Source organism: Fundulus heteroclitus, unplaced genomic scaffold (assembly GCF_011125445.2).
Source record: "Fundulus heteroclitus isolate FHET01 unplaced genomic scaffold, MU-UCD_Fhet_4.1 scaffold_130, whole genome shotgun sequence".
NCBI classification, from domain to species: Eukaryota; Metazoa; Chordata; class Actinopteri; order Cyprinodontiformes; family Fundulidae; genus Fundulus; species Fundulus heteroclitus.
In genome coordinates, this window is record NW_023396542.1 from 549,420 (window position 1) to 561,841 (window position 12,422).

General features: G+C 41.2%; 1 protein-coding gene across 1 annotated transcript; it reads left to right on the forward strand.

Annotated features, from left to right (window-relative positions):
- Positions 1 to 677: 677 nt before the first annotated feature.
- On the forward strand, positions 678 to 12,409 carry LOC118558499 (the record flags this gene model as incomplete). The annotated part of the gene is given in 8 exon segments (XM_036129036.1): positions 678 to 751; positions 3,883 to 5,877; positions 6,346 to 6,407; positions 6,726 to 6,764; positions 6,856 to 9,128; positions 9,250 to 9,494; positions 10,647 to 10,705; positions 12,171 to 12,409. Coding segments are annotated over 7 exon segments (4,699 nt in total), but the record flags the coding sequence as incomplete, so codon positions are not given.
- Positions 12,410 to 12,422: the final 13 nt, after the last annotated feature.

Consider the following 12,422-nt stretch of genomic DNA (forward strand, 5'->3'; position numbering starts at 1 on the left):
ACTCTGAAGAGAGGGGCTGTTGACAGAGACTTGTATATGTGTATGTTGCATGAGATAGAACTTTCTAGGCACGCTAATAAATTGTTTATAGCTTGTGTGCAACTCTCGCTACATTCTTCTCTATGTAGGAACAATATTGGATACCGATTGTTTTCTGACACCGAAAATTTGATTTCCTCCACAAATATGGTCAGCTATATTTGTACTCGGGGGTAGAAAAGTACGAGGTGTCTGGTCAAAAATGTATTCGTTAACATGTTCTTTTGCTTTCTTTGATCACACTGGAGATGCTTTTTTTAAAATCAACTTGCATTCCTGACTGTAGTTAGCTGTCCACTGAGCACAACAACACCCCGGTTGTTTTCCCGCGCACCTAACTAGGATGTGACGTCAAGAACTCCAACAACAACAAGAACAACACCGAAAACAGCATTACTATCTATAAAACATGATGACAACCATGTTGAATTATAAGAATTTTGTGAAGAAAATTAACATTTAAATGATGTCATCTTCGAAGGGGAGTTCTAGTTACGCGGACATTTCGATTTTAAGAGAAAAGTAGTAGTAGAAAAGTGAGGCGCTGTTTACGTCTCCAGCCACAGGGGGGCAGTAGTGAACACTCACCGTCTATCTCAGTCTAAACAAGAAGAAGGGGACGTGGTGGATGCGCTCAGGGTAAAATCACGCCTCCTGAGGGCAGCCAGCCAGTCCATGCTTCTCCACGAGTCACACACGCTGAAAACAATAGGTAAGACAAAGCAAAAACTTGGTGTAAAAGCAACGAAGTGACATTTTTATGCATCACTTTCTGCTTCTTTATCAGTGTTTTATCAATGCTTCGTATCGTTGTTAAAGCCGTGCTCGTTGTCAGGTTTGGATTATTTAAAAAAAAAAAAAAAAAAAAAAGCTGCAGAAAGTTTGTGAAAACATTTAGCTTTTTAAGTCTGCAAACATCAGTCGATAGAAATTTCGACGAGTTTCTTCCATGTTTAGTTGTTTTTGTTTATTTATTTTTGTCCGTGTTAGACATTTTCCTCCCATATTTACCTGTATGGAAAACCTCCAGGGTTGCTCCAGTATAACAAACGGGAAACAAATCAACATTTTCGAAAGCATTGGTTACAAATAAAAGACAAAGCAGTGAAAACTTCGGAGCGGGACATTTTCTGAGAGAAAAACAAAGGAGTGGACCAAAGCATTTGGGTATGCATTAAAACTTTGCCATCTAATTTATATTTACATGCATTTACACAGAAACTTGCAGAATGCTCTATCCCTCGTTTATAATATTGCAAAAGATAATCTAGCAAAATATCAGAATAGAGTTGTGCGATACAGTAAGATACACTCGTAGAAATGCTACAAAGTCAGTTTATCACTGTATTTACACTGCATTTCAAAACATGATTCAATTGCCTTTATTTAATGGTGCCTAGTCATGTATTATGGACCTTTTTTAAAAGAAATTTAAAAACTACATTCATTTTCAGTGGCGTCTCTGGTATGATAAGTGGGGCACACTTTTAAGCAGCAACTACATTTTTTTGTGATGCACACAACCTGCCTTTGATTAATGTTAAATTAAAAAGATGAATTGGCATAACCCAACAGACTAGAAATGCCATTTTATGCAAGCTAAATGTATTTAAATTTTTATACATAATGCTACAAATAAATATTGTTCATTTATTAAACGGAAAAGATTCAAATCAATCCTAAAATCAGCCAGCAGGGACAACCAACACTAGATTATTTGCTTTTTGTTTACATTTTCCTATTTTCCTATTCCAACTTTCTGTTTTTATTTTCCAATGTGTTAATCATGTAAAGCACTTTTAATTGTCCTTGTACTGAAATAAGCTATACAGATAAATTTGCCTTGCGTAGATGGTCGCAGACTATTCAGCAGAACGTAAACATAACGTGTGCATTTCCAGTATTTTCATTGGACGATCCAAGCTTGGGGCCGTAGGATTTGTGGCCCATGGCCGTCTACTGAGAGCGTGTTGGGCACGCGCACTGCAATTTCAGATGTTTATTATTCAAACAAACATTGGTGGGCCGGCCCCAATATCAAGACGCCTCAGGAGGATTTAGCTACTGAGCTTGTCAGTTTTATGGCAGACTTGGATATATAGACACAAATGTTTATAACATAATTTTATTGCCAAAGGAATCTGTCTGTTTTACAATATATTTCTATAAAGAATGTCCATGTCCCACTGATTATTATAGAGCTCCACAACGCCTTCTGGTGGGGTCTGGCCCCAAATGCAGAGACGCCACAGTAAGACATTATACACCAAGCCTTTGTCCTGGTAGTGTTTACTTTCTCTTTTTTGAGCATTAATATGAAGTGAGCCACTTGTTGGCCTGGAACTGAAGGTTTCAGACCCCTGATGTTGCAGATGAAAACTCTGATCCCAGTTCTATACGACTGAAGCTAAATGTGGTTCAGCTTCATTTTTAAATCGTTGTTGAAGTAAAATTGTATAGGTAACAGATAAAATTGTCAAACTGGGCTCAGGTGAGCATAAATAGTACTGAAAGTGACTCTCGCCAGTGGGCGGCTCATGCAGTAGGTGAATCCAGACACGGCACTGATTATATTATTCTCTAACTAAAGCCAATTCACTCTCTGGATTTCATCCACAATTTTACAAAGAGTCCAGCAGAGGGAAAAATGAGTCAGGGTAGCTCCTCCCAACGGGAGCCACTTTGCCACTCAGAGTTTTGAGGTTCTAGACAACGTGTCGGACTTTTGTGCACAGGCATCCAAGTTGAAACGTTGGACGCCTTTTTGACGCTCAAAAGGCGTTTGGTCTGGTCGCAGTATTAGAGGCAGTAGACCGTCGGTCCTGCAATGCCTCACGGTAAAGTGAAAGCTCTGTGTGGTGGAAGACCAACTCGGTCTGCAGGGTTTGGGTTGCTAACCTCAGAGTGCAGACGCTTTGAAAAATATCCTATGCGAATTGGTTCCACATATTTAAGGGGCACAGAGTGGGGTGAAAAGATCAGAATTGGGCCGTTCACACTGCCGCGAAAAAGACGGCCATGGGTCGCATATGGGTAAAAAGATTTAGGCCACGTTTCCCTGCAGTGTGAATGTAGCCTTTGATGCATTCCAGCTACAAAACATCTGAATGAAGTGGCTCAGTGGCCTTCTCAGGTATGCTACTTAGCCATTCGTGTGTCTCAGGATTGTTGGTAGAATAATGCACGCCCCCCACCCCCCCACACACATGCCTTTGTGGAGACACTTAGACCCATTCTGTTGCTCAAAAAAAAAAAAAAAGCGTAAACCCTCACCCATTGCAAACTGTTGTGTTGCAACACCATAATATTGCAAATGTGGGAAACAATAGAAACTTCCCCCGACCTTATCAGTGCTTTTGCTGATGGGTTTTAATCCCAGAACAATTTCTGCTCCTTTTCTCTCTTGATTTGCTGAGTAGATTGATAGTGATTCGTGGTTGAATGTTATTGTGCTGAAATCTGGTTATAGTTGATCTTTTGGTACTAAGGTGAAAGTACAGCAAAGATATTTGTTTTTTGCTGCCAGTTGAATATCTTAAACTTTGGTTTTATTGTGGTTAAAAGAAACGTGTTTGCATGTTTTGGTCAATAAAACAAAATAATTAATTTTGCCAAGTAACACTCTAGACTGGAAGCAGAAAAATCAGTATACATCTTAGGAAGAGGTTTTTGATACTTGTACCATTTTCTTAATGAAGATATCTAAAGGTGTGTTCACAGAATGTGTCTCTTTCAGGACCTAGAAGAGTTAGCTAACCCATATGAGGTTCTCAATCAGATTAACTTTACCCATCTTTGGTGCTGATCCTGTTCAGTAACCCTGCTTTTTATGTTTGTCTTTAGCGTTTTGTCCTGTTGGAGTGTCTTACCTGCTGGAGGTGTGATTCAAGGGCTGCTTCATGAGGCTGAACAGGCTCTTCTAGAGGATGGACAACAGCCATTTCATAGACTCTTCTGAAACCATGAGCTTGCGCCGGCTGTTATACGGGGTTGCTCTTGTTGGTACTCGACAACAGTGCCACCTCATCAGCTGCTGAGCCCATAAAGATCTGATAAATGTCACTCCCACCCACGTCTTATATAATGTCCAACTATTTTGCCCCTGGAAAACAAAATGTGTCCCAGGGACAAAATGGACTCTTTAGTGGACAAATTGATGGAGATTACAGGAGGACAACACCACATATTGGACCTGAATCCAGCTGCAGCTTTCCTGAAGCTTCTGGGACTCACACCTCATCTAAGGAAGGAGTTTTGGAGCAGTTTTCTTTGCCAGTCAGCGGTAGGCCTGTGAACCCTCTGGTAACATTGGAGACCAACTCACAGGGAACCTTCTACATTCCCCCCAGTGGGGAGATTGGACACCAGCCCAGTATTGACCAGCGAGGTTTCTTCACCATGACACAAAAAGAGACCTTATCCAGCAGTGGCAGTAGCTCATACTACTGGTTTTCAGAGCACAAAAGTACTTTTGAAGATTTCGCGAAGTCTACAACAAGTGTATCCGTTTGTGGCAGTCCAGCAGTAGATCAAAGACTTCATTCTGAGCCTCGTTACTTCAACTGTAATCCACAGCTGGCTGAAAGCGTCCAAAAAAATTTTGAACTGGACAAAGCAGACTTGGATGAACTCCTGAACTACCCTGAAGAACAGACTACTGCTGAGAACCTACCCTACCTCTTAAAAGAAATACGCATGAAGAAGGCCATCAGAGCTGGATCCGCAGTTCAGTCTTACTCCAGCTCCACGTCTCGACCCACTGCTTGCACAAGTGGAGAAGATGCAGGGGTTGGTTCTGGACCACGAGGAATACTGCAGGATAAAAGGTCATCTACTCTTCAGCCAATCATAGTGACTAAAAATGAACAGCCTGCCCCATGCTCTGCAGACGTTGACGCTAGGATTGGCAGGAATGTTTCCCGGGGAAACACTTTGGTGACGGATAGATTTCAAAGTAGCAACTGGACTGAAGAAGTCCAGATGGGGTCTCTTGTTGGTCCTCCTCCAAGAGTTGATCAAACTAGACAGCTTCAAACACAATCAAACCAGACATGCCGAAGTGGAGCGACCCAATCGAGCGGTTTTAGACCGACAGGGATATCTCAAGGTCCAAGGCCAGAAATTAATAGCCAAGAAGTTAAAGTCAGTAACTGTGTCTATGCTGAAGAATATATTGCAGGTGTACAGGATAGCTCTGTGAAGAACATTTGCAATACAGCACAGGCTGGAGGAAAGACTTTACTGATGGACAGCAGCCAGAGTAAAGAAGCACCACATCCAGGTTTGACCGTGTTGAAAGGCAGCAGTTTGGTTTCTCCGGACGACCAAGTAGTGACTTTCACCGGATTCAACCCAGCCGAGAAACTCGAGACCCAGCAAAACCAAAATTCGCGGTCAGTACCTCCATTAACTCTGCAACAGAAAGCCGTCGATGCTACGTCCACTGGTGAAAGTAAAACTCAAGGGCAAGGATCAAGTACTGCAGACCCAATGAAGAATCAGCTGAAGAAAACCAACATTTGGGAACTATTGGAGGTTCTGCAAGCGTTTCAGCCTGCAGTTTCTTCTGCTGCAAAATCTAAAATACAAAATGTCTCTGATGCCGTTTTACCAGCTGCAGTTATTTCCAGTGATCCTTTCGCCAGCGTTTCCCAGTCTAAGCCAATAAGTACAAAAAACACTGTTCATGTGCCATCTTCTGAGCAGCACTCTCAAGCCGAGCCTGAGTCCTGTAAGGATCGGCCATCTCTGTCTATGATGCATGATTATGCTGCAGTCATGCCAAGAACATTTTCCCATACCTGCTCTTTATGCAAGAAAGAATGTGCTCAAAAAAAGGTGAGTTGGTGATTGCAGCATCACCTCTTTGCTAAAAAAAAGCTGCTTTAAATTTCAGTGGGTAACTTAAGAACTGAAAGGGTTTTAGTATTGTGTAAGGGTCATATTTTCTAACATTCACAGAGAATGTCGAGGGGTGAGTTTCTGACTTGTATTAGCTTGGAAAAGGCACTTGTGAATTTCAGCTTGTTGTAATCCCTTCCGGATGTGTATTTTTGGTGTGAACTGGATTCTTAATGACACTAAATAATTGATGTTAAGAACTTGACTGTTTTTATTCATCTTTTTTAGCATTAATGCTAATAATCTTGAGTTTTAAAATGAGCCAATTCTTTCAGTAATATGTAAGAAATGGGCGGGGTGGGGGAAGTTATCAGCATTTGAAATGTCCCTGCAAGTTAATTTTTTTTTTTTCTAGCAAATGTACCTTGTAAAAGATCTTTCTAATCCTTTGGCTGTGATTTTTAGGATTGGATTACCCACGAGAAAAGCACCCTACACAAAGAGAACTGCAAACGTCTACGCACCCAGTTAGTACATTAAGTTTTACTTTGAAGAAAGATTTTTATTGTTTATGTAATTATAATTACACAGCAATATCGCAGTAAGCACTTATAGCTGTCTTAAAGAACCATTACACTTTCCTTTTGGAAAGGAAAACGTTAGTGTTTTTTTTCTTTTTCTTTTTATAGAGCAGTGTTCTTGATTTACATCTAAGAAATAAAAAAAGTTTCAAATATAAACTTTTTTTCCTTGAACCCACAATGTTGGCTAATGAAGTGATGAAAAGGATTTAAAGTACTTAGGAAGACCTTTCCTGTTTGAATATGTTCTTGATTATTCCACAGATACCCTCATTGGGATGGGGTAGTGCCATCATTGCAAAGGTACATTTTTGTCATCATGTAACAGTTATAACAACAAACAGAAACAAGTGACCTTCTCACCATTGCTTTTCTTGTTTACTGCTCTTTTTAGTGATCCTACTACAGGTGCTAAGACTTTATCCTCGACCTCCTTACATCATCACCAAAAGAACAAGTGTGATAGTCGCTCCCAGTCCGGCTCAAGGAGCTCCAGTTGTTTCAGCTCGGGAGATGCAGGGAGGAAATCCAGAGGCCGTTCCCGCGGATACAGCTCAGGTCATCGGAGTAGCTCAAAAAGTAGGAGGGACGGATCCAGGAGTAGCTCTCGTTCACACAGCCAACGCTGCAGCTCAAGAGATGGAAAGCACAAATCCAACAGTAGTGTCCGTTCATATACCCCCAGCCGCAGCAGATCAAGACGTAGAGGGACCGGATCCAGCGATAGCTCCTGTTCCCGTTCATGTAGCCCCAAGAACCATGGCTCAAGATATAGAAGAATCGGATCCAACGGTAGTTCCCGCCAGCGGCGACTGCAACGCGGCAACTCAAGGTCTAGGTCTCGTTCTTGCTCCCCCCATTATAATCACTCTGCTCCCTCCCAATATCGATCACGTTTAAGAAGCCATGAGAAACAGTCTTCACCAAAGAGAATGAGTAAGAAATCGATTTCACCAAGGAGGAAGAATGAGCGACGACTGTCACGAGGAAGAAGCCCTGCACGCCGATTGCCACCAAGAAGTGATCAGAAACAGATGCGTTTCAGCCCAGGGAACACAGGGGAGAAATCCAGAGGTCGTTCCCCCGGCTACAGCCCAAGTCATCGGAGTAGCTCAAAAAATAGGAGGGACAGATCAAGGAGTAGCTCCCGTTCACACAGCCACCGCCACAGCTCAAGAGATGGAAAGAACAAATTGAAAAGTAGTGTCCATTTGTACACCAGCCGCCGCAGCAGATCAAGACGTAGAGGGACCGGATCCAGCAATAGCTCTCGTTCCCGTTCATACAGCCCCAAGAACCACACCTCAAGATATAGAAGAGACAGATACAACGGCAGTTCCCGCCAGCGGCGACTGCAACGCAGCAACTCAAGGTCTAGGTCTCGTTCTTGCTCCCCCCGTTATAATCGCTCTGCTCCCTCCTGTTATCGACCACGTTCAAGAAGCTATGAGAAACAGTCTTCATCAAATAGAACAAGTATGAAATCGTTTTCTCCAGGGAGGATGAATGAGCGAAGACTGTCACGAGGAAGAAGCCCTGTGCGTCGATTGTCTCCAAGAAGTGATCAGAAACACAACTCAAAGAGATTGCTTCGGCCACAAGACAATGGCAAGCAATGGTCTCTTAAGAGGAGCCTTGAACGACAGTCTTCCCCAACAATAACTGACAACAAACGCTTGTCACCTATAAGGCGGACCATTCGGCAGTCACCCCCAAGAAATATTGATGACAGAAGATGTTCACCAACGAGTGGGTGGGAGAGAGATGTGTCCTCAGGAACTAGAGACAGACGACGGTCGCCGGAAAGGAGCCGTGACCAACAGCCATCACCAAGAAGGAATGATGATAAAAGATGGTCACCAACACGTCGCTTGCTGAGACAAGTGTCCCCAAGAAGAACCAATAACAGACGATGGTCACCAACGAGTGCGTCGGAAAGACGGGTGTCCCCAAGAAGAACTGATGACAGACGACGGTCACAGGAAAGGAGCCCTGACCAACGGTCCTCACCAAGAAAGAAGGATGATAGAAAATGGTCACCAACGCGTGGCTGGCTGAGACAAGTGTCCCCAAGAAGAACCAGTGACAGACAATGGTCACCGACAAATGGGTCGAAAAGACTGATGTCCCCAAGAAGAACTGATGACAGACAATGGTCACCGGAAAGGAGTCGTGTCCAACAGTCATTACCAAGAAAGAATGATAGAAGATGGTCACAGACCAGAAAATTTGAACAATCTCCTCCAACAAATGCTGATATCAAGCAGTGGTCACCAACAAAGACCCATGAGAGACTGTCACCCCCAAGATATAATGACAAACAATGGTCACACCCAAGAAGGACTGATGACAGACGATGGTCACTTGACGGGAGCAGTGAATACCAACAAAGAACCGATGACAAAACGCGGCCACTGACGAGGAGCCTTGTTAGACCATGGTCTCCAAGGACTGATATGGAACAGTCATTGACAAAGGAGAGCCACAGGCAACAATCATTCCCTAGAAGAGATGAGAAACAAGTCCTGCCAAAGAATGGTAGTGAGGTATTGTCATCTATGAGGCAAAACCGCAAGAGACATGCGTCCCTTGAGGAAGAAGTGTCCTCTCAGAAAAAGAAGTCCTGCAGCATACAGAAGCTGACAAAGCAGCTGCTGGAAAATTCAGGTTTGATCTGGAAACATTGTTGAAATGATTGTTTTTAATGAAGTCGAACTTAATGTTTATCTTAGTAATGTTTTGACTTGTCAGTTAATTCTCCAATTCTGTCAATTCTTTGTCATTCTAGCTCTCCAGTCTGTGTCCAAACAGTCCAACATTGAAGACGTCGTAAATGTAGTGGTTCCTGTTTTACTAGCTGAATTAGCCAAGAACCCAGATTTATCATCGCCCCAATTAGTATTACCCTCACAGGCCATAAACAGAATGGTTTTAAAACCTTCATCTAGTGGACTCAAGTCATCGTCTTCTTCCAACAAAGGAGCAAAAAGGCAGCCCAAACTCAAGATGAAAAGCACTTCCAAGAAAACCAAGGTTGGTATCTATCTTTGAGTTGAACACCCAGCTAAACCTGGGTAAAGCCTCTAACTAATCACTGCCATCCGTACCGAGTGCAGGGATTGAGTTGTTTTTTTTGCTGCTCTACCTTTTTAAATAAGCTGCTAAGATTTTAGCTGTAATGCCAATGTTAAAATTGAAGGGCCTCAGAGTTAGGGTAGGCCATTTATATTGTCTTAGATTATTCTACAAGTTAATCAGATCCAATTTAAATTTACAGAGCAAAGTTTTATCATCCTAAAACCTATTTTTCCTCACGGCACAAAAGAAGCAAACCTAATTTCAACTGATTATAAAATGGACAGATGTGCTTGAAGTCCTTGTCTGCTTGTCTTGGCCGGTTACCTCTGAAGAAAAGCCTGCAGGCATCAATGCTTTGGATAGAATCTCCTTATATTTGTGGATATCAAGAATATTGCACCTAAGTAGGAGGTTCAGGTCTTGTGAAGACGGCTTCATGACATCTAAATGTGTCTTGCAAACTACACAAAATACAGGCTAGTAAGTTGTGTTGCCACCAGTGCAGAGCTTGTTCAACACTGGCAGCAGAAAGGTGTAAGTGCACAAGGAGGCATAGATTTTTCAACTATTAGCTTTTGGTAAAACCTGCAGCCAAAAAGACACTTTGGTCTAAGAAAAATATGGAATGACTGAAATTCGTCAAGAAGTAAAACGATTGACAGCACAAGACTGGTGTAAAGTTGTGACGCATTGAACGTCTTGCCATTAATAAAATATAATAATAATAATAGCTCAAAATTTTTCAATGTACCATATTTATTTCTCAATATATAAACAATATATGAACTTGCCGCGAACGATAATGCAGTAAACGAAATGTGAGCTCCGCAATTATCTGCGCATTAGCGCAAATGTGCTGACCACTGCAAATGCAGATAATCCTACATACTAAATGGAGGAGGATGTTGTGAAAACGGCTCACAGTTAAAAAATGTATTTCTGTTAAAAAAGTGTTTGAACTTTTGGTCTTCTGCTTATCTTGGAAATGTAAAAAAAAAAAGTAATACATTTTGAAGCCTCAAAATAACATTTATGTAACTGGCAAAACTTATGACTCTAAATGGTATTATCTCTAACCTATACAATGTACAATGGATTATTTTACAGGATGGTTCTTCGAAGAGGGTCCTCTCCATTACAGCAAAACGTTTGAAAAAACCTAAACCGTAAGTTGTGATTGACCCAGCTGAAGTATTTTTTCCACTTTCTGTTCAATGTTTTTCCCACATTTGTTCTGTATCATACATTCGCACTCATCTCAACATGTGTCTTAGATTTTATTGACATTCACTAATCACCAGGTGTTGAAACATTTAGACCACTTATGGGTCACTCTTAGGGGTGGACAATAATTCAATATCAATATATATCACAATATAACTTTATTCAATAAGTGATATGACCTTTCAGATATTTCAATAAACATTGCACTATCACTACAGCATTGGTCACTAACCGATGTTCTGGGTTTTATGTGTTTTATCTTTTAAAGCAAATATTTCTAAAATGTTTTATTGGAGGAGTTTTATAAATATTAATATAAGTTTGTACAGGCATCTCTTGTAGGCATTCTTGAAAATCGTTCTGGCGCTTTTAATCAATATCTTTTATTATATTATATTGACCAAATTTAAGAAATATATCGTGGTATAATTTTTGGCCATGTTGTCCAGTCCTAGGCAATGTCTATTTAGAAACAGCAAATTCATAAAATGAAGAGATCTGGAACTAAGGTACACTACCAGTCAAAAGTTTGGACTCACCTTAGTCATTCAAGAGCTTTTCCTTATTTTTATGACTTTCTGAATCATAGCTACATAGTGAAGACATCAGAACAATGACTTAAAAGTATATAGAATTATGTATCAAACGCAAAATTGTGAAATATGTCAAAACATTGTGTATATTTTAGCTTCTTTCAAATACCCCCCTTGGTTTACTGCTTTGGTCCCTCTTGGCCTTGTCTTTGAGCTTTATGAGGTTAGTCACCTAAAATGGGCTTCCAGCTTTCTTGATGGAATTCCCAGATGTAATAAAAATAAAGACAAACCATTGAATGAGAAGATAAGGCCAAATAATTGACTTGTAGTGTTTAAGTGACCACTATCCTTGGTTTTATGATACCAAAAAAATGGTTCTGAGCTTTTAGGAGTACCATTTTTTTTAAATTTTTTTTTTTGGACCATAAGGCACACCGGATCATAAGGCACATTAAATATTGTGTAATATCCCTCCGCCCCTTCACGTAATCAGCTATCTAATCGTCTCTGTCAGGAGGAGTAGTTGGATTAGACTTCCCTGTTTCATAAGGCCAAAATAAACGTCATTTTTATATCAAATTAACTTACTAGGTTTATTGTTGCTAGTGCGTACTCCAGGCTGCCTTACATGAATGCACTTCTAGTTTAGACATTACAGTCAGGCAGTCTTGTAGACAGCTCAGGGGTCCTATCAGATAGTGACACAGTGTACCGTAATGCTCTGAATATCGAGCGGAGCGGCTTTGTTGCTGACCAAAGTTGTACTTACACATTTTGACAGATTTATGAGCGAATTGTACCACATAAAATCGGTCAGGAAGCACTTGTTTCACTTTCTTCTACAATTTCTCTTAATTTGTCTCGTCAACAGGAAAGCCGGAGTTACCGATGATCTGGCTCCATGTGACAACTTGGATCTTCTTCCAATTAAAAAACTTTTATCTTTGCATCAAAAACTTGTTAGAAAAGCAAAGCTGTTGTCTTCCAGCAGAAAACACATCTCCAGTTCCAAAGCTCGCCCGCTAAAAAAACGCTCTTTGGAGTCAGTTTTATTAAATGCAGAACCTTTAAAGCTATTGGGTTCCAAAAGAAGTCTGGATACGAGGCCTCGGTCTGCCCTTTC